Source organism: Molothrus aeneus, chromosome Z, assembly GCF_037042795.1.
Source record: "Molothrus aeneus isolate 106 chromosome Z, BPBGC_Maene_1.0, whole genome shotgun sequence".
NCBI lineage: Eukaryota > Metazoa > Chordata > Aves > Passeriformes > Icteridae > Molothrus > Molothrus aeneus.
Genome location: NC_089680.1, coordinates 65,575,913 through 65,601,583, shown reverse-complemented (window position 1 = coordinate 65,601,583; position 25,671 = coordinate 65,575,913). Strand labels below are relative to the sequence as shown.

Sequence of the window (25,671 nt, the reverse complement as noted above, 5' to 3'; positions counted from 1 at the left end):
TGTTTTAAATTAAAGAGAGTAAGTTTGGATTAGATGTTAGGAGAAAACTATTTACTCAGAGAGATTTTACTGGAGAAAGAAGTAGTGGATGCTCTATTGGTGGAGGCTGGATGGGGTTTTGAGCAGCCTGGTCTAGTAAGAGATATCCCTGCCCATGGAGGGGTGGTGCGGAGAGGAGCCAGATTATCTTTAAAGGGCCTTTCCAACCTAAAGCATTCTATGATTTTATGAAGATGCATGTTTTTTTCTGAATAAAACAAATATGAGCTCTCCTCCTTTTGAAATTCATTGTCCCCCACCCCATCAGTCAGTTCTACACCTGAAGAATTGAGGATTTTGTCAAAAAAAGGCGTTACAAATACAGGATTAGTTTTTCTTAATTTGACCATAGTATTAAAGGCAGAAGTGAAAAATTATTTACTGACAGTCTGGGTTCTGTTTACTGAATTGTTTTCATGGCCTCTTCTTTCTTAGCAAGAATATTCTGTGAAGAAGAAATCTGAAGTCCACAAAATGTGTGTGAAAGTGCCTTGCTGGGTTTCATAATTAGGATGCTCCAGTGCCAGCTTTGATTACACACCTCATGGGCTTTCAGGAAAAAAAAATTCCATTTTGATCCAAGAAAAAAATATTCTTGTCTCTGCAGGATATTTCACAAGGGCAGAAGAGAAAAATACAGGAGCATACACAAGCACTTTTACTTGGCTAAAGAACAAGTTATTCAGTGACCCCTAAGAGGTAAACTGGAAGTTTATAGAGATCTTAAAAATTAACTAGGAGCACAGAACAAGAACAGTCCTTCTCTGTCATTGTTTCTGGGTGTGCAGTCTCTGGAAGAAGCCTTGAGCCACCCAGGTTTATGATTGTCCTGGCTGGATTTTGTGCTGGGGCGTGCTGGACTCTACGCCTCTCTGTGATCCAGGACGCCTGGTGCCTGAGGCAGCTGTCAGAGTGGGATGGGCAAGCAGCAGGCATGCCTGGCCTGCCTTAGCTGGTGCTGCAGCATCTGTGTAGGCATACTCAGGGGTGTGTTTGGCCTTCAAGCCAACAATACCATATTGTATAATTCATAGATATGTATGAAAGCATCTGCTACCCTTGCTGCTGAAGACTCCAGATCAGATGGTACACACATATTTGCAGCTATGATGCTTCCCCACACCCCAAAGTGAGAGATGGGATCTCAAATGTGGATTTTTTTGTTTGGTTGGTTGTCAGTTTCTGAATTCTGAAAGTTTTACTGCAGCAATTCAGGGAGAAAGTCCATTAATTTCAGTGACTCTTTTCCTAACTAAGGTAAATGAAGTGTATCCAGATTTCTTTGAAGAAACTCAAAGCGTCGAACTCTCTTTTAAACATGAGAGCAAAGAAGCACCTTATGCACACTGTCATGAAACTCTTCCAAGCTACCAGAACTATATCCAGTGCAAATGTTTGTTGTTGTAGATTAGCCTGGAGCTGAGACAAAAATTAAAGGGAATATTCATGATTGCAGAAAGTGGGATGTGGGCTGGCAGGGCTACTCTAGTAACATGAGTCTTGAGTTCTCTGCACCCTGAGAAGTGGAGACACTGCATGCAGTAGATTAGAGGCACTTAAATTGGACAATGATGAACACTTGTGTGGTTGAGAGAATTCTGCAGAATTTTTGTCCATCTCTTTTGAAGTTAGTAAGTGTCAGCAAGTTTTTCCAGTAAGTTATTTTGTGTTGTCCTCTATTGTTTTCCATATGTATGTTCTTACATGTGAAAAACACCATTAGAAACTGCTCACAGCATAGGTATACTGATTCTTTAATTCTTTAACATGCAAAGAGTAGAGAAATAAGTTTTCTGTGCAGTGGTGTTTGCTTGGATCAGGAAGTAGCAGATAGAAAATAGAGATAAGAATTTCCCAATCTGCTTAGTCAGGTTGTTAGTGTGAAACAGGGCTTTTTCTAGTAGCGAGGTAGAGTACTCTCTTCACTTCTGAGAACAATTAGAGCATTCAGGTGGAGAAAAGCTCAAGAGGTACCCATGTGTTTCAAGTCTGATGCAGTATTCATTGCTTTTAAAATAATTTCCAAACCACCAGGGCTTTTAAGTCCCAGTTATGGAAGAGTGTACACATATATGTCTAATTTTGAGTTCATCTGGGAATGATCCCTGGGAATAGGGCTAAACATCCTGTGGTATACATTATTCTTAAAAAATAAAAAGAAGACTCAGAAGGAAATAATTTGTGGCTGAAGATAATGAAAGGTTAGCTCTCCCATGGGTGTCTTAGACTTTCCCACAGTCACAGTTACAACAAACTATAGTCCTTTTCTGGCATAGTTGGAACATGTCAAATTCCTGACAAGTTCTCCTTGATAAGCCTATGGTTATTCTCACCTACGTTGGCTTTTTAAAATATGAATTTCAAAACATGAGTAAGTCCTGTGGCATTGAACACAGGCAAGATAAGTGAAAGAAAATAGAAGTTTAAATAAAAGTGCTATTACCTCATACACTGGAAATTTTGACTAAGGAGAAAACTTGAGCCTAATGTGTTCCTGAATTTTTCATAGTAGAGGTCACAAATTGAAGGGTTATATCTGTTCTAAGGACTGGGTATAAATTTCTGGCTTGTATGATGGAATGATTCAGTATGCCTTCTGCAGGACCTGAACAAACTGGGAATTCACATGATAAAGGTGTACTGTTATTACTACAGTGCTGGCATATGTTGTGTCTGTACTCGGTTGTGGCCTAGGACTGTACTAGCTGTAAGGAAGTAAAAGGTCTCTACCCTGAGAATCCTGACCTGTCATAATAAGAGCTTCAATTACAATGGACTATGATGTGTTTTCCAAACTTTAGCTTTCCTAATACATACCTGGTTTCCATCCTGCAAAATTCTGGGTTTATCTGTGTACGGGCTGTGTCAAGGTGCTATTAGAACTTTTCCAAGAGATAAACCTTCTGAAATCTTTTATCTGTTACTACAGATAGTAACTTTGAGCAAAGTTACTATCTGTAAGCAGTGTGTTTGCAAACTCTTGTACCTGCATGTGCATTCAAACATTCAAAATTGCATTATTCTCACCTTTTTTGAACCCCCTAAAACTCCTATTTTGTGCTTTTTTCCCTAAATTTCTCCTGAAACTTCTTGAAGACTTTTTTGTATCTTTACATCTTCTCCCTCCTCCCCAGGACATAAACGTACTTAGTTGCCTTGCATAAGTGAATAGCAAAACTAACATTTCATGTCTATGTACGTTTTCACACCCTAAAAACATGCATGTAGAATTACTTATTTGTTTTTGTAAACAGACAGAATTTACAAGTATAGCATGGAAAGATAGAACTTTTTCTAAATATTTTGAAGATAATGGCAAACCCATAAAGATGGACTAGAATAGAATCCTTCCCTCTTCTTTAATTATAGTGTCAGCCATGGCAAAGCTAGTAATGGATAATATGAAGTGCAATAAAGTATATGAGTTTAGTAACATGATACAATACCCACAAATTCCATGTGGGTGAATATGTTGCTTTAAAGATCACAAAGATCTTTACTTTACTAACAAGACTATAATGTCTCTTCAAAGGATTTACTTATGTCTGGTTCTTAGAGATGGAAATTAGCAAACTAGATAGCCTGCTTGAAGAAAACCATTTTATTTCTAGTGATACCAAGGGAAAATCAAAGTACAAAAGAGCTTATGGAAAGTAGGAGGATATATTTTTCTCTAAGTGCTTTATTTGATAGTATTAACTTGTTTTATTAGCAATTTTCTCTAATACAGTCTTAATGTAGTACAATAACTGTGTTTGGTTTTGTTAATGCCACTGAAATCAGTAATGAGATCTGAGGGTTTTATTTCATTCTAGTTAATAAATGTTGGTCTGTTGCAATAGAAAATATGACATCAGTCATTTATATTGGGCTAATGCAGAAATGTTAGCACTTATTTTAAGGTATGCAATACAGTTTGAATTTGTGAAAGAGGAATCTTGTATGTGAGAAATGCCTGCAAATATTTCATGTGGAAGTAATTATATGGTCCATTTTTCATTCCTACATCGTTATATTTCACAGGAACTTAAATGGAACTAAAAGTCTGTTCAAAGTAAGATATGCTTTTGTTTTATTTCCAGCAGAGCTTTCTTTGTTTTTTAATGAGAAGAAGCACTGCAGTAGCAAACTGATTGTCTGAGAAGCTCAAGTTAGTTGCAGTTACTTGACAGCTTCACTCTAAACGTAAATGTTCTTGCTTTTATAAAAAAACAAAAGTCTTTGCCAAGAACTTTGAGCTTTGTTTTCTTACTGGTTCAAGGCTCAGATGAGAGGAACAGTGCAGGCACAGTTGGATCTTCCAGCATCTGTAATATCTGCTTTGCCAGACTCTTTGAGGTGTAAAGGGTACAGGCTGCCCTGTGCTGAGGCGTTGCTGAACTCAACTGGACTCAGTGACTTGGAAGCACAGATGATAAAAGTATGACTGCAAAAAGCTTCTGGACTGGATTCAGAGTGTTGCCTCATATGAGCCCTCCGCTGCTGTTCACCTCTGGTGGTGTCCAGCACTGAAGAACTTTGGGTTGCTTTGATGTTCTGCACTAAAAAAGTCTGACTCCAGTACACCAGCCAGACCAGCAACAGACAAAGCTTGTCATTAAATTCCCCCTTAGAGGAGAAACAGGACCTTCCTGAGAGATACACAGGGCTAGACCATGCTAAGAGGAAATACTAAACAAATGGCTTAATAAAATTGGAAGTCCGTGGTTTACATCTCCTAACACACATGGCTAGATTTTTTTGTATGACTTTGATGCAAAACATATTTTCAGTCTCTACAGTCTTCAACCAGATATATAAGCTGCAATGGAATAGAAACGCAAGAAAAATTATATTCTTCCTGGCCAAGCAGTTGCAATGGGACAATTAATTCAGCATTAAGTGCAGAAACAGTAACTCTGTATTGCTTTCTTCCAAGAACTCTTGCTAAAATAGCATTTGTCTGGCAACTCATTTCCATTTACTAGGTTATTTTTAGTAGGTTTGAGAAATATAGTCACTTATGAGATAGGCCATAATAATGCAGTGTGTTACACAGTGCAATGCCAGTCCAAATTATGTATAAGACATTAGGAAATAAAGGTAGGGTTTCCCAATCTGTTGTCATGGACATGCCTTTTAAAAAATCTTTTTCTCCATGCTGTGCGCTTTGTCATTTATATTTTGAATGAAATGCAGTGTATAAGTCTGTGTTTGTGTGTAGGCATGTACCTATATACATACAGAGATCAGTGCAAAAATTAAATCCAGATGCAGCTGAGCATGCAAGAGTAGTGCAAAATATGCACTCATATTAGGTGTCCTATTAATAGTGTGGAGTTTAAAATATGCAATTGGACATGCTAGTATCCACACTGCTTTTGCTTGTATTAAGCCATGAGCAGTATTAGCTGTCACCTTTCATGTTTGTTTGTTCATATATTTATTTATTTTGTTTCCATTTCTAGTAATTTTTTTTCTTTAGAAGTTGATGAGTCTTGTTAGCAGCCCTGGGTCAAGTGGGTTTTCAGTTTAGATTGTCTCTCTGCTGGCTTGAGATTTCTGAATCTTTAAGTTGCTCAGTAATTTTTTGTGTTCTAATCTTGGTTATTACTAAATACAGAGATGATAGAATTGGCTAGAACAAAACTACCAGAAAGTTTAGTCATGATTTATTGAGGAATTGTGCTTAATTATTAGGTCTGAAGAATGACTTAGTCATAATCATTCAGTATTTTAATTTTCTCAGAATGGAGTCATGCGTGTGCTACCAGAACAAATCTTTTGCTGATGGGTTGGAATGGAAGAGCAGGCATGCAAAGACTTCTAATTTAAATTCAAGTATTGGTGAAAGAAGTGGTTTCTGTAGGACCAGTATTTATCTATTTTAAATTTTTTTTGTTTCGATATGTACAAGAGAAAATTATCTATAAATCTTTTCAAGTAACTTATTTTTTGATCAATAGTTTTGAAAAATCCTGCATTGTTCTTAGATATGGGTCTTCATGTATGCACACGGAGGAGTGCTTTATTGGTTGATTTAATTCTAGCTGACTTTTTCTGTTGTACCATTTATGCAAATTCATAACTTTTTTTCAATCTAAACTGTGAGAAGAATATTAATAACTAATTCTGCATTTACCTGGCTAATTTGCATACATTTATGTTGTATGGTAAATCACATGAAAACCTACAGGGGAAAGGCTGAGCTCTTCTAACAACTAATAGGCTATTTTTTTTCTTCTGACTTGCACAAATTGAGAAATATTGCCTGTGGCAAACATAATGGAAAACTGCATTTTTAATGCTCTCATTTCTGTACAAAGAAAAAAGCAGTTGACTCTTAAAACTTTCTAAAGCTCTGTAGCTGACCAAGGATATTGGGTGTTAGAGTACCTCAGGTTGTATAAGGTTACCGGGGTATTGGATTTGACTAATGGGAGTTCTACTGTGCCTGAAAGGGCTAGAACCAAAACACAGCTATAAGTATTTTCTCCTGAAGAGATTGTCTGTAAATTACAGGTATAAGAGAGTGCAAGGACTGCCTAAACATAGGTTTCTGATCTCCAACATCCAGCATCCTGTGTATTAGGTTGCTGCAGGTTCTCTCCTTGTTGTATTTCTCCACGTGCTTATAGAATTTATATATACAACCCTTTTTGTCTGGGCAGTAAGGGCTAAATATTTACTCAAGCTGTATGCACGTGGCATCTCGATTTATTGTGTTGAAAAGTTCAGAATTGATGCTCTATTGATTTCTGATACAATACTTGGCAGTCTGAAACAGTACTTCTGTTCAGTGGTTGTTGTTGGGAAGCACTTATCAGAGACAGAATTTGTGTAACAGAGGGTGCTAGTAGTAGTACATCTGCAATGAACTGAGGTGAGATTTCTCAGGCATGATTTCTCAGTTCTTGCCTACAAGGAGACACTGTTTGCTGCATTTCCTAGCAGACAGAAGAAAACATAGATCACATTTTTCAAAAATGCAATGAGAACATTGCCTTGTCTCCTGTGTTTCACAAACAGTGCTTTATAATCCCTTCAGAGAATACTCCAAGTAAACTCGTGATAGAAATTGAAATACAAAATAGTAAGAGAATTGCCATCTGCAGAGTATCTGCAGAGGCATGGTGAGGGTGTTGTGTTTCTGCACAGGGAAAGGATGTTCTTTACCAGGGTCCCCATGTTCTAAACAAAGGTGCTGTTGGAGTGCCTCAGATAAATGGAGTGCTGTTTCCAACTGAACCAGCTTCGCTTTCTAATAAGGCCCACAGTGGCTTGTGCCATGAATGTTAAATGTCTTTGTAGTGCTAAAGGAGGATTTGAACTGCATTTGTGATCCCTTTTTATTCTCTGTATCTGGACTTGCATTTTAGGGAAAAGTGCAATCCTGTAATTAGAAAGTCAAGAATGAGTGAGGAGGCAAGCAGAGGTAGCGACTGATTAAATGAGAATATCAATAAATAGGATGGTTGAGTGGTTGAGACACTTTAAATGGGACATCTTGATAACTTGATTTTAGGTTAGAAACTTAGCCTCAGGTATTTGCCAGTGAGACGGTTGCCTCTCAGGAAAGGAAATAATTGCTGCTTTTGTCACATCAATAGCAAGTCCTGATAACTACGTTACTTTTGAAATTTTAATTTATTTATTTTTTGCATTTACTTTTAATTGGCTTATTTTGTAGGCTGATTTGTTCATATCTTGATGACTCCTTTAATGAGTTTTGGGGATTTATCATAGTAATTGAACTGCATAACTGTTTTCTATATATGCTACTTTTTTGTTCTCTATCTGCAGCTTTCTAGAGTAATTTAATAACTCTGCTAATTGTTACCAGGCTGAGGAAGGACCTAACCTGTTATTTATGTCTAATATATTAATAATGCACCATGTGTTTTCTAGCCGAGAACTACTTAGGAGGGAGATGAGGGAGTTGTATATAATTTTTTTTTTTTTTAATTTACATATAGCTAGTGAATACGGAAATATTTATGGCTTGGCTGTAGATGAGGAGAGAATAATTTTTATCACTCTCTTTCCTTTCCTTACAGGGTATAAAAATGGTAACCAGAAGCAGTTCAGAGACAAGAAGTTTTCCCATCTAATTTGTCATTATAGGCTGTTTTCAGATCCAGCTTGGACCTAGTCCTGTGTGCAATTGTGCTTTTTTTTTTCCTAGTTCAACCAATACAGATGGAATTCTCATCTGAAGAAGAGAGAACTCATGATTTAAATTTCTTCTCAATTGTGGAATTTTCCTATTTAAAAAAAATAATGAAGATATCAAACCAGTTATTTTTATAATCTTTGAGATGTTTTAATGTATCTTGTGATTTCAGAGGGATTTTAGTGTTCACTTTCTTCTCACCCAAGTCTTTGTGTAATCATGAGTTCTAAAACATCTTTTAAGAGTGGGACCCAGGAGATTTTCATGAAGTTGCTGGCAAAGGTGAGGTAGGGCAGGGGAAGTGGGAAGTATCATAGAAATTGTAATAACATGTAGGAAATAACAACATTTCAGAGCTCCTCCTCTGTTTTCAATTGTGATTCTTCCTGACACAAACTAAAGCAGTCAGATCTTTTCTAGTCTAATATCATTAATGAAAAAATAAGTGGATATAATGTATTTTGCTCCTTATAGGGGAGTTTTTTCAAAGGTTGTTTTTTTTTTTTGTTTTGCAGCAAGGAATCAATTGCCTTTTTTTTCTGTGGGAATTCTGGCTTTTGAAATTTAAAGTGTTACTTCAGACAGGTTCCATTAGCATCAGAGGCTTCTTGCTCTCAGAACTAGCCTGTATTTTATAGCTAATATCACCTTTAAAATGGGCAAATAGAAAAGTCTTGTAGCAAAGCCTTAGGGTCCAGCCTGATTTCATTCAGGAGGGAGAAAGAAATTTCTCATTGTACCACCTAGAAAGGACAACTTTTCTTATACTGTAGCTAATTTCAGTGGAATGTAGCAACTGCAGCAACCTGAGAAGAAGCTTTAATAGATCCCAGCTGACAAGGAGCAGTTCTCTTTCTCCTTCCCTGATGCTTTCCAATGGGTGATACATCTGGTCTAAAATCAAAAACTTAAAACACTGGTGTATTTTTTTTCCTTTAAGATGCAAGGGAGAAAGGAAGAGGAGGGAGGGTGGAAGTAAAAGAAAGGAAGAAAAAAAATTGATTGCAGTCATGCATCTTGGCAAACAGCATTTAATTTCTCCAGAAGGCCAAAGAAGTTGCAATGTATCCCTTCATCACCTTGGTCTTGGTTGTTAAGGAAGATGGAAGTGCTGAAAAATGATACTTGATTTTTTTTGGTAGACATTATTATTCCTTCTGAAGGTGTAAAACACTGATTAAAGAGGAATCTTTCTGAGTTTACAGCAAACATTGAAAATGCATAATTACTTTGGAAAGAAGAAAAGCACTATTTCAAATTTCTTGTTAAGACTGAGCCAGTTTCTGGAATGATGATTTAAGTGCAACTGTTATGGTTGCAATAGGACAGTTCTTCATGATTTACTCTACAGTTGCAAGAGAGTGTAAAGACTGGTGGAAAATATTTCAACAGTGAATGGATTTTAATATTTTTCTTCCCAAGAATATGGCAAATCATTAGCTGTTATTTGCTCCTATGTGGGTGTAAATATTATGTGAACATATGAGCTTCAGTGTACTAAGCATTAATTTTCTGTTTTCCCAGAAAGAATAGATTTTATTTCCAGATGGGATATTATTAGCTTCTAGCTCTCCTAGCTAGTCAGGTATTCTAGTTAGTCACTGGCTAACAGAGTAGTCTAATAAACAGCAGCTTAAATAAGTGAAACGTGCTTATTTTATGGACATAAGCAAGAGCATGTAAGCATCAAAGCAAAAACTTGCCTTCAAGTAAATGTGTGCCAAAATGCACCTCTGAAATAATTTCTGGGTATAAAAAATCTGTCAGTGATAAATTTACTGTAGGCATTCAGTTTTGTCTCATATTGGAAATGTGATTTTCACCTCTATCCTAGTAATTTGGTAATGATTATAGGATTCTTATCTTTTGAGAAATCTACAATTGCCTGTTTAGTCTTAATAAAGTAATTAAATTAGCCAGTTGCTTATATTCAATGAGGGCCACCGAAATGACATAATTTCCTGAAGATAGCCGCAGAGTGCAATATTGTGCCCCAAGTAACACACCAGTTACTGCAAACTCAAGAGAGGGAATTTTTCTGACTTGATAAGATGCTATAGTCAAAGGCAGTTGTTAACTCTTAACTGCTTGGCATTGTGGTAGGAGACCGTCATTTCTGCATGATTTTTCTTTTGCTAAAAGAGGGGAGCAACTTTCTAGATGCAGAATCACAACATGAACTGCATTGGATTCTTTACTTTTTTCCTTTTTTGTGTTTGTACTGAATTTACTAGTTCTTGGTAAGTTCTAGGCAAAATCGGATGCCTGTCCTGCAAGCACATCATCAAAGACTTAGGGAATTTATTTCAAATTAGTTGAGGAGCCATTCCGTTGTAAGCTTAACATGAAGACAAAGAGTTCATATGTCTATGTATAAATTGTTTTAGTTGTTTGTCACACACAAGGACATGAATGAAATAAGGGTAAACAGAGGAAACTAACATCTTGTCAGGCCAATTGTCTTTCCCAGTAGTGGCTATTTAATGCAAAATGCAATTCATTCTGCCCTAATACATAGATTTTGAATGCAATGAAAGGTCCTCTGCAGTGCTTTGGGTAATATTTTTAGCAATAGCTCTTGGGATGTTTTCAAAAAAAAAAAGTGAATAGTCTTTCACAAGTGAAGATCTTCTTGCCCAAGTCAAGTTACTTGGTTGCGTATGTTGAATTGTGGGTCAATGTACAATATCAGAATTGCAGATATTGAAGAAATTTACTGGTGTGTAAATATTGGCAGACAGTGCCCTGGTGGGGAGAGGCAGGCATATTTCCCTATTATGTTGTATTTTGGAGCAAGAATGGTTATAGGAAGGAAGTTAGCACAATAGCACTTTTTTCTGTGAAATAAGCAGGTGCTGCCACTAAATCTTTGTGGGTGACCTTTTGCATTAGGGCTACACATATTTCCATCTATTTTTTTTTCTTCTAATACAGTAAATATTCTTAAAAATTAAATACTTTGTATGGGAAATTATGAGGAAGAGCAGAAAGTAGGAATAAACTGATTTTGTTTTGTTAGCTGTATAGCATGAGGGATCATGTTTTGACTGAAGTGAGATGAATATTTTCTCAATAAAGACCGATGCATATGGAGACCGAGTTTGCTGTAAAATTTAATGGTGTATTTCTACTTTGCTGGAAGTACATAGATAGTTCCATTTTTACCACGGTCATCTTTGGTGTAATTTTGTTTTTTCATCCCTTTTTGGGTTGTTGAAGTCTATGGCCTAAAATTTCAAGGTTAGCTTTTCTCTGAGTATTCTGTATTCTGAAGTATTTTTTCAGTGTGGACACATGCATTATTAGCAAAAACCATATTACACAAGTGTTCAAGAAGAATGTGGAAAGGTGAAAGGAGGTAATGTAACATTGAAAGTAGCATGTGCTTCACTTCTTCCATGTAAAATAATAAAGAAATTAATTTGAATAAAATCTTCAGTTTTTATATCTTTTTTGATAATCAAGCTACTTTGTGTGCTTGAAGTCCTTATGTTCGGGGATTGAAGTGTGGCCAGTCCTTCAGATGAAGGAAAGATAAAGAATATTTTATTTCAGCACAAAAGATATTTTGAATTTTCAGTCTCTTGCTCTTCCACTTATTTTTCCTTTTTCTTCATTTTACAGCTTCTGCGATCCCAGATAATGGAAGGAGATCCTGCCTAAAGCTTAAGGTGTTTGTGCGACCAGCAAGTAAGTTCTTCAGATTAAGATTTTGAGGGTGGCTTTCTAGCACCTGCTTTACTGTGTGGTCTAGTAAACAATAATTTTATTTTTTTTACGGTTAAATTTTGTATCTTTTCTCTGCATGCAGAAATGTTTGCATTATGATTTTCATTGTATTTTCTGATCTTTTTTCATAAAGCCTTGTTTGAATTACTTGGCAGTTGCTAACTTGTTGTTTTTTGAACTTTGTACAAATGGAAGACTTATACTGGCATTTTGACAAGTGCCACAGACTTTAAAATATGAATAAGCCTAATTATGTACTGTAAATAGAGAGAAAAAAAAGAGAGGAAAAAAGGAAAGTGGGAAATGTAAGGGTGTTTAACTAACATATTTGGCTGTTATCTCTATTTTTGTTATAGACAGCTGTATGAAAACTATAGGTGTTCATGATCGTGTTTTCGATGTTAACGACAAAGTAGAAAATTCATTAGAACCAGCAGGTTAGTATGCTTAGAGAATCTCTTTTAACAAATGCGTGTATCCCTCTGGTGCTTCAGTACTTTGTTTCCTCTTCTCTCTGCATGCTTTGCATGGTACAGCTACCCCGCTTTTGCACATTTCTAGCAGTGTTAATACAGCTTGTGGTATACTTCCTGTATCCTTGTTTAATTCAGGGAAGTAAAAATGTTGCTTTATTTGGTTTTTTTGGAGTGACATGATTTAGTGAAATTTGGTGTGTGCCAGTGTAAAATTTCTGCCGGTATCCTGGAGCCACTGGCCCATCCAAGCCAAACACTCAACATATTGGCAACACACTCTATTTACTAATTGGACCCAAGGTTTTAGAAATAAAGTCAATGGGCACACTTCATTTGTTAGGTGGTTTCAAAAGACCTTCTGAAAAACAGGACCACTTGTTGAATGCCAATGCATGACAAAGGTAGGCAACTAAATGAGTTTTTGTTTTAAAAGAAACTAGTCCTTTAAATTTATATATAGTTGTATATGTACTTTGTTAGGCAAAATATCATTTTACAAATGTGCATGTACACACACTCACACACACCAATATTTAGGTAAATATATAAATATAAATTTCTCTCCTGCTTTTATTGAAGCCAACTGAAGTTTTGGGGGCTTTTCTTGCAAAATACTGACTTAGGAATAAGGATTTTCTTCATCTGCCCAGGACAAAGTTACATTAAGCTCTACATCAATCAAGCTACTGTGTCTCCATGTGGGAAGTGCATATGTGTTGTTTGTGTGGCTGAAGCTTGTGACAGATAGAAGTGTATATAATTCTAGGGGTATGAACAACCCAGATGACTTAAAAGGAGTTAAAATTAGGTAGGTATGTTGGAAAAGTATTTGCAGTAGTGGTAGACATTTTCATATTATGTGCACCTATACCATACTTACATGTTGTATTAAAACTTCAAAATAAACAGTCAAATACACAAATCATATCAGAAAATATTACATATGTATAATTTATTACATACCCTAAAGAACAGATTACTGAGAATTCTTTCTCTTATGTTATTTGAATCTGAAGCAACATTCTCTTTGCATATAAGGCAACATATTTTTTCTCTTCTTTATATGCAAATCCTTTAATTAAAATTCATTTGTTATACATAAGTATAATAAGGCTTTTACAATTTAGCTGATTTAAATGATTTACCTATAGATAAGCAATAGAATTTATTATTTTTCTTTTAAATATTTTTCAGATATTTCCTAAAAATTTGGAGTTTGCGAATCAAAGATGTTCTCTAAGAAAATTTAAATGCATGCATAGTGCATTTGCATTGGCTATATTTATACATTTATTAGCAGCATTCTTCTACAGAAGACACTAGGATTTTCTCTCACTGTTTCTACCTATGAATTGGAAATTCAATGCACTTTTTTACATTTTGTGATTTGGTGAACATGGTCTAATTAATACGCCTGATACTGCTTGCAAAAGAGATCATCTGAGTAATACATGCCTGATTTTAGTAAACTTGATAAATTTTTGTTTCAGCGGTGTTTCTCACTTCCTACTGATTGGCTATAACTAGCTAACATCGTCACAAAGTCATTAGAAAGCAGCAGGAAAACCAGGAAAGCAAAATCAAACAAAGAGCATCCTGCAGTCTAAGATGACATACTGTTTGTGTTACCAGGGGGAAATAATAGCTTTAATGAGAAGGTTTGGTACCACAAAATTCCCGCTCCTGCTATCAACACATATTTGTATTATTAATTGGGCCAGTCACCATTAAATAATCAGTCACTCTGAGATGTGCCAACTGCTGTCGTATTTCTCTGTTGTTGGCCTGTTAGGGTTGCTACTGCCTTGGTGGATCTTGTTGCATGTGTTCTGTGTCGTGTACTAATTCACATGTCTCTGACGAGCATCTTCTGCTTCTGTGCTCTCCCCTAGCCTGCCACAGTCTTCTTCCACAGTAGACACAAGAAACGGAAGGCAGATAACTGTCATGTTCAGCAGATTACTCACTGTCATCTTTCTTTTAAAAATCACCATTTGTGTGATTTTTAAACCCTTGTAATTTCACTGGTTTTGTTCAGAAATTTGTAGGAATCTACAGTGATTGCATTTTCACAAGTGGTGGAAGTAATTGTATCTATTCCTATTCTTTCCTTTCTCTTTCTCATTAATAATAAAAATGTCCTTAAACAAAAATTGCAGCTGTGCATATCTGAAAGCTACACCTGCAGCATGTGACATAAGGCTGTGTGATCTGAAAAATTCATGACTGTCAAAATATTTTTTTCTGTATTGATGGTATTCCCAGTGTTTAGTAGTGACCTTCTGGATTTTGCTCAGTAATCTTTTTCTCTTCATCAATTGTCTTCAATGTTTCAAATGAAGCAAACCCTTTTCCCCAAGCCTTAAAGACTGTGCAGTTATGACTCTGCACCTCCAAGGAAAATCATATTTGTAAAGTGATTTTCACAACTCCAGATGAATCGTGTTCTAATATATGAGTGCAGAAACCTTGCAACAGTATTGAGAGAAAGCCAGATGATTTCTCAAAAGGAATCCCTTAATGTTACATGGAAATTAATTCTTCTGTGAAGAAGGGCTTTATAAAAATGGCATCATAGAATGTCTCCATATTTTTCATTTAAGAGAAGTAATCTTTTTAGCTTAGTGTTTTTCATTGAGTTTTTCAGCAGTAGTCAGTGTTCCAGTTGTGGCAGTATCTGATAGTCAGTCAGTGAATGAGGATTTATTACTGCTATATACTAGTTCTGCCCGATTGTGTTTTAGTGCTGACTCACTGATGTAATTAGGCCAAAATTGTTGACATTCAGTGTTGAAAATTCAAACTTATTTGCAATCCTAGAGGTAGAAAGTAGTACACATCATTCTTCTCTGTAGTTTTAGTTCATCAGCAGTGAGTAAATGTTTCTAAATTGGGAAGAGCTAACTTTAAATATATGAAAGGAGGTAGAACTGGCAACGCAGGAGTATTTTTTCCCTGTAACTTCTTAAATATGTTTAGCTGAGAAGAAAGCTTTTGTGAAGTACTCTATTGTCATTGCAGTGTCACCATAGTACAAGGCTGTAACTCAGAAGTGAAATGTGAAACAGCTTTTCGTGTTGATGATTACTGAAAGTAGCATTTCCAGAAGCCAGCATTCAGTGATATTTTTAGATTCCTTTGGAATAATTCTGGAGGAAAAGACTAGGGCCTCATTTGGGCCCAATATGCCTGGGAGGGTCTCCTTTCCGTTCATGGTGTGGAGCTTCAACTAAGGCCATTCTAGCCAGACTTTCCCACTGTTGCCACAGAATCACAGAATGGGTGAGGTTGGAAGGGGCCACTGGAGGTCATCTAATCTAACCTCTGTACACAAGCAGGTCCCCTAGAGCACGGTACTAAGGGTTATATCCAGATGGCTTTTGACTATCTCCACTGAGGAAGACTCCACACCCTTGACACACTGTTCAATGCATAGTCACCCACACAGTGAAGTTCCTCCTCTTCAGGTGTAATTTTCCATGTATCAGTTTCTGCCCTTTGCCTCTTATGCTATTGTTTGGCACCACCAAGAAGAGATGTCTCTTTCATGAACATATTTACAGCTAATCAGTGTTTGCTTTTCATATTTTTGCCTTGAGCAGCACTGAAACCTGTTGATAAGCCTTATGTGATTATAGCATCAATTAATGCTGGAGAAAGTACATGTGATAAATTGCTAATTCGGTTTACTGTGCTCCTTGCTGTGTAACTGAGCTGGGTCTGAAGAGCCTATTAACCTAAATTATGCTAAGTGCTCTCCTGATTTTGTGCTAGGTGTCAAGGATATGTAAGGGAGGGAGTTTGCCTGTGGCTAAAACCAAGTAACATGAAAGGCTCCATGACAAAACAGCACAGTGATCCCAGAGTCCTGACTCTTGCTTCCCTTAGTTGCCTCTAGCTGGAACTGCTCAGGTCTCACCCAGTGTGATCCTGGCAGTGCAATTTTTTGAGATGAGAGCTGAGAAGGAACATCATAGACATATTGACATCTCTTATAAAATAGGGAGCTCATTTTATTAGTAGATGAGATACTATGCTGGAAACTTTGGTGTTCTAAAATAAACTTACAGATACATTTTGAGGCCACTTCACACTTCCTAAAAAGGTTTGGCTTTTTCTTTTCATTTAGTAATGAAAAACAAGAGCTTATTTTTTATGACAAGCCATTGATTGATTGTTTTTTAATAGCTAAATTAGATAGTTTTGGATATAGAGGGCTTTGCAGAGAAAAATACCACTGCTATAACACCAAACTTGATTTTGACTTTGCCTACCTTTTCTATTTTATAAGCTCTGGCTTTTAGGCTGACCCTAAGTTTACAAAAACTAAACAGGGCTTTCTTTATTATGTGTCATATATTTAGTATTTGCTACCTTGTTTTCTTCTGCCACTAATGCATAAGCATGTTTTCCTAACTCAGCTGGTTCTTTTTTCATTAGTTCTAGCAGCATATATGTAAATCTCTATTTTGTGTACAATGGAAGGTTGTGAGATTTTCCAGATTGAGTATATATTCTATAAAATTGGTGACTGTCGTATGTTAGCCTTTAAAATTTTATTTCAAGGAAGAAGGAATGATCTTACATCTCCTGCTCACCCCTAGATGCAACACACTTCAGTGGAAATTTTGCGCATGGAAGGGGAAGTCTGTGCTTGGGCTTACAGGCTGTCATTTTAAATTCAGGAGCCAAAATCTGTAACCGAATAAGGGCACTAACTGCAAAATTAATTCTGGGACTCTGCAACACTTTTTAAAATCAGATGTTTTTATTTAGCTGCCTCCCGACTGATGTTGCTATCTAATAAGACATCCAAAGCTAGAACCACAGTGTTTTACTGAAGAGGAATCTTTCATTCCTCAATCTGCTGAAAGCTGACTTACTTTCTATTCCTCTGGTCTTCAATGGGAGTTTTGCCAGTAAGAAATGCGGGACTTGGCCCCAAGTTGGTTACATAATGAGGTATTACATGCTTGTGAAAGTCAATGACAGCACAAGGTTCATTGCCCTATTTCATAAAGGCACTGAAATCTACTTATAGTTGTCGGCTCAGTGAGAGTTTATTAAGGATGCAAAATCTCATTGGAATGTATGCTTTCTGTTTGAACAGATGATACCGTACATGAGTCAGCCGAGCCATCCCGTGGTGAGAACGCAGCACAGACACCAAGGATACCCAGCCGGCTTTTGGCAACTCTATTGTTCCTCCTGGCAATGCTTTTGATATTATAGCACAGTATGCTCCGGCAACCTGTCACAGAAAATACCAGGGTCTTGGAACATCAAAGATCCACCTAACTGCTCATCCCAGGAAAGGGACTTTATTGTTTTTGCAGATGTCAAATTGTTATTTTTCTCTTTTCTTCTCCCTTTTAGCCTGAACTCAGCAAAAATTTGAAGGGGATAACTAGCTTCAGCACCCACCCCTACCTACCCTGTGACTTTCTTAACCCCTCCATATAAATAAAAGGACTCCAAATGAAAATGCCAAACTATAATAGTGACACTAGTGATTCTTATTTTCTTCTGCATTCTCCTTTAAGAAGTCACCTTTGTTAGCTCACTATGTCATCTGTATGTGGACGAGAAAGTGTAGTGGCAGATGCAGTCAGTGAGGGATAAGGAAAGTGAATGAAAACCTGGGAGAGTCTTTCTCTGTGATAAAATATTTATGCCTTCTCGTTCAGCACTGCAAGATGGTCATGCAAGGCATTGTGTCACCATGTCAGGACTGGAGGGGAGATATTAAGAATAGACATAACACCATTTCCTCCAGAAGTTTCTAAATGAACCAGCTTCTGAAAGGGGAAAATGATGTTTCTTATGGGACTCTTGAAACATCTTTGACAGTAACATTTTTGCTCACAAGTAGAAATGCTGTCTTTAGTGAGAGGAAGAAGTTAGTTTTTAGGAATGTTAACACACAGCAGGCAAGGTCAGATTTAGGAAACTTCACTGGGGGTGTGAGTGCCTCTGTTATTTCGTTTTAAGGGGATAATGCACACCGGCTTATTTTATTTTAAAACAAATCACCGTGGTGCTAAAATTTTTTTCTTGAAATGCAGAGGCACTTTTGAGAATAAAGTGACCTTCCCCAGCGCTGACTTAGTAGCTGATAGCCTTGGATGCTGCTCCTGGTGTTAATACATGCTAAAAGAGGACATCGGTGGTCAGAGGAAACATGTTTGGGACACAGGATCTCCAGTGTTCTCTTGATTTGTCTCTCCTCTAAGTTCCTCAATCTTGGGAATAAATCACATGTAGAAGAAGCCAGGGCTGTCTAATAGCATTGTTTGGTGGGGGAAAAGTGTGGAATATTAATTCAGTGTTGATTTTTTATCTTTTCCCCTTCCAGCACAGTTTGAAGAGTAGAGGAAACGTATTTATCAGCCAGAGTAAACTAGATGGGCTCCCAAAGACTTAACAAAATATTTTTTTAAAAATCCACTAGAATAGAAAATACATTATTTAGATATACTTTATGCTGAGAGTGAGTATATATGCTTGTCCTATTTAAACATGAGAGAAGCAGTAACCCTTGATGCAATTAGGAAATGGGACTGTCTTGTTTGATGGAATTAGGAATGACCCTGTTTAAAGAATCTGAGCCTTGGCTAACAAAACTTTAAGAAGTAATTTGCCAGGAAGTGCAAGCCTTGGGGTATTTTTTGGCTAGGCTGCCATGAAATTCGTACTGCTAAACATAATCAGTGAAATTTCAGACCCAGACTGAAACAGAGCTTTTCTGACAAAACTGTGGTAATTAAGTTAAAGGTGAAACAAAACATGGGCCATATTCAAGCAAAACAAGATTTTTCTATATTAATTATGAAGAAAATTTCTGCAGTAATAAAATTGACTGATGCCATTAGTAGACACCACTTCATAGACTTTATATTTTTAAATGAAGAAAAGCCTTCCAGAAGTTGAGGCAGGAGAGGGGAAAATAAATTTGGTATGTAAAGGGAGGTTTTATGCATGCTGAGCTATGACCTGGGCTTGCCTGATATCATACATGTTCATGAATACAGGACCTATACTTATAGGAGGAATGCAGGAAGTTCGCTCTAGTGTGAAGTGCACAGAATAAAGATACAGTCCAAACAGTGAGGGAAGTCATCATCTCATTACAGGCTGTACGGTACCTTGCTCTCTTTAAGGTGTATATACTTGATACACATACAGTAATACTTTCTGTAGGTAGGAATTAAAAAGCTTTGGATGAGGTGAGCTTAGTCAGAATGCACCTTATCAAATGGATTATTAACCAGAGTACAGATAATATTGCATGATGTGTAACTATATTAAAGTGATTTACAGTAACTGCAGGCAGTCACACAAGTAGTGCAAACTTGATGTAGAAATGGTGACATTTGTCATCCTTTGTCTCTGAATGATGTTGAAGACATCCATTTACCCACAGCAGAGGACTGTCACTAGCGTTACTTCTGGTGAAACTCACCCCTTCACGTGGTCCCAGAGCCTTGCTGCATACGTGAGGGACGACACTAGTGATGATCCCCAGGCTGCCCAGCATTCCAGCCACTGCCAGTTTCATACTTGATGGCATTAGGCAATCCCAGTCATACTAAGTACATAAATGTTGGTGGGTTTTGTGTTGTGTTGCAAACCTCTGGATGCTTTAAATGCAGATGTTGATGAAAATTAAGGAGTCTGTTGCTCCCTTACCCTTCATCTGCCCCTGCTCAAGTCTGAGGTACTGATTCTCCCCAGCCTTAGTGGGTTACTTACACCCATGACCTGCACTCCTGGCTGCCAAGGACATTGCAATGTGAAGCAGGAAAATAGGGATCAGTCAGTTTAGTGGATACTGTGTATCCTTCAATAGATAAGGTAACATTTCGTGTTAGTTTAGAATATTGTTTTGTACTGTACTTACCTGGATGGCAAAGGAAAGACAAGTAAAACTTAAAGCTATGTTCTTTAAATTCTGTATTATTAGCAACCTCTGTTGTATATAGTGTTTGATAATAAAGTATTAATTTGATTCTTATGTCTTTTGTAAGTGAGAACAATAGACTTTCAGGATATTAAAATCACATGTTGATTACAAGACAGAGCTTTGAAGCATCAAGTGTGATCATGGCTGAGAACTGAGAGACAAGTGGCCATGACACTGCAGCATACAGGACTCATCTTCGAAAATCGTTCATCTGTTGCAAGACTTCACAATGTCAAGACCTGGAACAACATGACTTTTGATGATCAATGTTTTATCCTCGGTGTTTAAAGGTCTTATGTTGGAGCCCTGTGGTTTCTGTGTTAGTTTTGTTCTTTTGTATCATATTTGTTTCTAAAAAGGCTTTGGGGATATAACAGCTTTTCTGTTATTTTGTTTGTTTCTTTCTTTTAATTTTTTTTCCTCCTCTTTTCCTTCTGGATTTGTTCCCATTAATAGTTTTTTCCAGAAGGGATCTTGCCAGTGTCATGTGCGATATATGTATGTACTTGATTCCAAAAGAACTAGAAACAAATTTGGGAAGTACTGAGAGTAGTTGAGTAGATTGTTTCCTTTCCTCTATAATTATGGAAGGAAAATGGTTGTATTTGTACCTGTTGATTCCCGCCCCTAGCCCTCAAAACTGAACTTAATTCATTGCCTTATGAGTGCAATGGTTCAGCCACTTTCAGAGGTTTGGTATTGACTCTTCCCCTCTTTTCATTACACTTGGATTTTGTAATCACCAGTTTTAATGTACAACCCTCCACACTTCTCTTCCCTCTTCCTGCCCTGCCTCCTCTCCCACCCTCCTCCTTTTTTAATTTGGAGCTGTGAATGGGCAGATCTGTTTCTGGTCTGGCATCACTGAGTTTTTCCCATGCATTCGCCCTCAAGCTTCTCAGATGTGAGACAAATCTCCCTACAATAGGCTTGCTGCCATTGTCTGTACAGTTTAATAGATGCTGGCATGTTGGAGGTTACCCATGAGTCTGCGAAATCCGCTTACCATGCTTACTCTTGACACCCCATTGAAGACACTCATTGTGTATGCATCTGGGTATGAAAGTCCAGCTCAGTGTGGTCCTGTGCTTGTACTGCCCTGCTTTGCAGTTTCTTTGCACTTATTCATTGAGTGCTGTTTTTGAAATGCTTACATTATATAAACTTAAAAGAAAATGTTAAAAAAAAACAAAACACCCAAACGCCCTGCCCCATAAGATCTGTATTTGTATATACACGTGTCCGTACAATTATACTTAAATAAAATTAAAGATTTTCATCATTTTAATTGGTTCTTTTAGAGTACCTTTTTGTTTAATTAACTGCATTTTCGTTTTGTGGGCTCTTTTTACCTACCTTACCCAGAATCATAGAATGGTTGGAGTTGGAAGGGACCATCAAAGGTTCAGGCATGCATCTAGTCCAATGCCCTTGCAATAAGCAGGGATATCTTCCACTAGATCAGGTTCTGCAGAGCCCCATCCAAACTGACCTTGAATGTTTCTAGGGACAGGATAGGAATTGAGAGGAGTATGAAGGGGAATAGGTGAAAAATCCACATTACAGGCACAACAACTGACTGCCAATGCCCTGGCAGATCTCTGCTCTTCACCATTTTCAATGTGTTTAAAGTTCTTCCAAATACTTAAGAGGGTAAGGAGTTGTATCAGCCAAGTGCTGGTGCATTACATCATCATTTTGCCCTGCTCTGGGCCTTGCAAGTAATCTTCCTCCCCTGGGTAACAAGTGGTTGTAAGGTGCAACTCTTACTTCTTGAAGAGTAGAGCCAGCCCCAGAGTTGTGCAAATAGGTGAGGTGCAGTCCCCCTCTTCCCAGGATATCTCTCAGACTGGCAAAGTCTGAGAAGTGGTTTTGAAATAGTAGCCATATCTTTCTTTACCAAAAAGGCTCAGAGCAGCCAAGCCTAATAAATGGGAGAATTCATTAGGGGAGCTTATAGAACCAAGGTTTCCTCCTGAAGGGAAGGGGTAGAAAAGTGGAAGCAAAGAACTGGATGGCTTTCGCTTCCTTCTTCCTTCCACCCTGCTCCCAAAGGCTAATATAGTAGTGCCTCTCAAAAAGTATAGGACTGCATTGATGTTAACTTGTCTTTAGGTCTGAAATAGTTGTCTTTGGCAGTGTCTGCTCACTACTCCTATGATAGATTGAACCTGAGAATTTAGGTCATAAAAGGTGGGGAGCACATACCAAAACCTGTAGTACGTGCACTGTGCATTCAAAACTGCTGTACTTACACTGTGTTAGCATTAAACTCACAGAAAGCTTTTTATTATATTTAATTAGTTGACAGGGCAACAAATACTAATTATAACTTACTCTAACCTTTTAAAATGAGAAGTGACAGCTTGGTGAGAAGGAAAGCTGTGTGTATGACTATTTGATACAAAGAATTGATGCACCATTTTTTTTTCTCTGGAGCTGTGATGTTACTACGAGGAGAGGGTTATAAGTGACACATGTTCAATATGTTTTAACATAATAACCATGTCCAGAAAATATCCTGCCATCTGACACACTTAATAGCCTTTGCTCAGAAGACACTGCTTTTGCTGAGAATGGTATTTGATATCATTTTTCTGCATTAGTGTGCACAATGGGCCTTTGAACTCCCTCATCTTTCCTTCTGCAGAATATTTCTGCTCACAGAGTACCTCTGAGGGCATTCTTAGGAATATTCAGGCATGCATCATAGTGCTATAATATGGTTGTGTGCCAAAGTGGTTTTGTTCACTTAGAACAAGACTTTGATTTATACCGGTTAGAGATGTGGTAATCAGCTGGGATGGTTAAATTTTTTACAGGCTTTAATAGCGCAGGAATCAAAAGTACCTCCTTCCTTATAACTCTCATTTTTGTTAGCATTTGCCTTTACTGGGAAGTTTAGTTTAAAGCCTGATTCAACTTTCTATTGCAGGTGTATACATAAGAGCCCAAAACACGACTGAATCTTCACTGTAAATGCTGTAGTGCAGGCAGCTCTTATATGTGGCTATTTGTGTTTGCTTTCAGCACATTTGATTTGCTCCTGCTAATCAAACAACCTGAAATATCACCAATTTGAATTTTTGTTGGAATTTTCCCTAGACCACATAGAAGATTTTAAAGCAATGCCTTTGTTGGATGAAAAAATAAACTCTAAGAAAGATTCAAAAAGAGATATTACAAAAATTTTTGTTCTAAATAGGTTTTCTGTTGGTTCCCTCCCCCCAGATAAATATGTTAGCTGACTAATACTGTCAGTCGTATTTCATTTAGAAGAATTCAAACCACAAGATAACTCTTGCAGTCACCAGCACATCTTGAAACACCCATTTTTTCTGTGATGGTTCTTCAAGCAAATTCTCATGTCATTTAATTACACAAGGAGGAGTATAAATATGAGAAATTGCAGGGTGGTAAGCTAGATGGGTGTTTGGAGGGAAAGAAGAAGAATTTTCTGTTTTCCTAGCACTTTGTGAATGCATACAATGCATTCAAGATCAAGAGTATAGAGTGATTTCTAGACTCCTCTCTACCTTGTAATGTGACTCTGAAGGATGGAGGGTACCTCCTGCTGTAGATACAATCTCAAGTCTCACAGTTCTTGGAAACAAGAACTTATGTTCGAAGCCTGCTCGCCCTAAGTGCTATTTTGTGGGACTTGCCCACTTACCAATATATACTTTCCAGTACTAATTTTAGCATCTAAACACATTTATCTATCCACATTTATCTGCTGCTGAGAATACTGAAGTTTTTGTCTGGATGGTATTTGTGAAGGGAAAGGTCAAGTAAATCAATAGGTACAGAAGGTATGTCTCCCTCTGATCCTTGTTCTGCTGAGAACCAGTTGTGAACTTTGTTCTCATGTACTGTAAGTTAGGGTGTCTCAACTAATTGCTTGACTAATCACTGACCACTAGTCCAAGAAGTTTATGAGGCTTTGTTTTTTTCTCTCCTCACTGCCACTTTACCTATAGCTGAACAAAACAGTAAGAAGTCTAGAAACAGCACAACAGAAGGAAAGCATCTTGAGGCCTAACTGGCAGCCCTGATGAGATACTGAAGTCTCAACCCATTTACACTTGGGTATTGGGAATAAGTGGAGTGTTACACATTGCTAGATGACAAGCTGTGATCCTGCAGCAACTATCCTTGTCTGAGGAGGGTCAGAAGAATCAAGCCCTTAGCTGGGTGTGAATGCTTCAGTGGAAACTTGGCATGCTCTGCATTACATAGCACTGCGTGTGTCCCAGTGCTTCTGTTCACTACAATGAGGGTGGAGAAGGGGTGGAAAGGAGAGAGCTCATTCAGTCACAGATGGCTAAGCAGCAGTGGGAAGTGTATAGCAGACTCTAAGCCCAGAAGTAGTTACTGGTGTAAATTGCCTGTAAGTAGACTTACTTGTTTGTGGAAATTCATAAAAACATGAAATAGAAGACCTGAAAAGTGCCTGATTGTGTTCTCTGGTCTGTGCTTGCAGATATCAAGGAAAGATTTCACATTGACTCAGGCCTACGCTGCTCAGTCTTGAAAATTCACTAGCATTTAAAAATACACACCTCACCTTGCTATTCTAAAACAGGAATAACTTGGGAGTAGTCTTGCACTCTGCAGGACTTCTCCTGGAGCTGCTGCATGTGGAGCTGGCAGCTCAGGATTTTGATGAACCAGGCCCCTTTGAGAGGTCTTCCCCAGCTGCTGAGCGCTCTGCGTAGCAGATGTTTTAATGGTAATTTTTAGAATTTGTTTTGGGAAGAAATTTTTGTTTTATCTCTGCCATCAAAAAGATCTTGAAGCTGGAGCACGTGAAGAGTGTAGATATAGTGACTTTCACAGGGAGGAATACAGCTACATTTTGATTTAGCACAGCTGCAGAGAGAATGTCAGTTCTATCTTAAGAAAAGATTGAACAGGATTGTGGACTATGCACAATGCTAATGGTTAGACTTTAAATGTGAGGCAAAGCCGATAAACCCATGCAGTGATGCTTATCATGCTTTCTACTTTAGTTTCACAATATCCTGGTTCTTGCACATAATTGCATTACAAAAAGCATTGCATTCCCCTTGGCACAGAAGCCAAAGCAAGTGTGCATATCATCCTGCCTGGTGAATTCTTGCCCTTTTTGTGGTTGTTTATTTCATTAGTTATTCTGCATTTATTTGCAGGTGAAAAGAAAAGGAAAACTCATGCATACTTCCTATGCTCTGGTCTCATTAGCCAGATTTCCTCAAAACTCTTGTACTCCAGGGAAGTTTTGCCAAGTAGCTAAATGAAATGCACATGGTATGAATATTTATGCTGCTTTA

General features: G+C 37.5%; 1 protein-coding gene across 1 annotated transcript in view; it reads left to right on the top strand.

The window, feature by feature from the left end:
- Positions 1-21,647, top strand: part of EFNA5 (ephrin A5) — a 205,358-nt gene extending 183,711 nt beyond the window's left edge. Inside the window, exons 3-5 of the mRNA XM_066568984.1 lie at positions 11,816-11,881; positions 12,277-12,357; positions 17,507-21,647. Coding sequence (XP_066425081.1) covers positions 11,816-11,881; positions 12,277-12,357; positions 17,507-17,628 — 269 coding nt within the window. The 3' untranslated portion in view covers positions 17,629-21,647. The remainder of the gene's footprint in view (positions 1-11,815; positions 11,882-12,276; positions 12,358-17,506) is intronic.
- Positions 21,648-25,671: the final 4,024 nt, after the last annotated feature.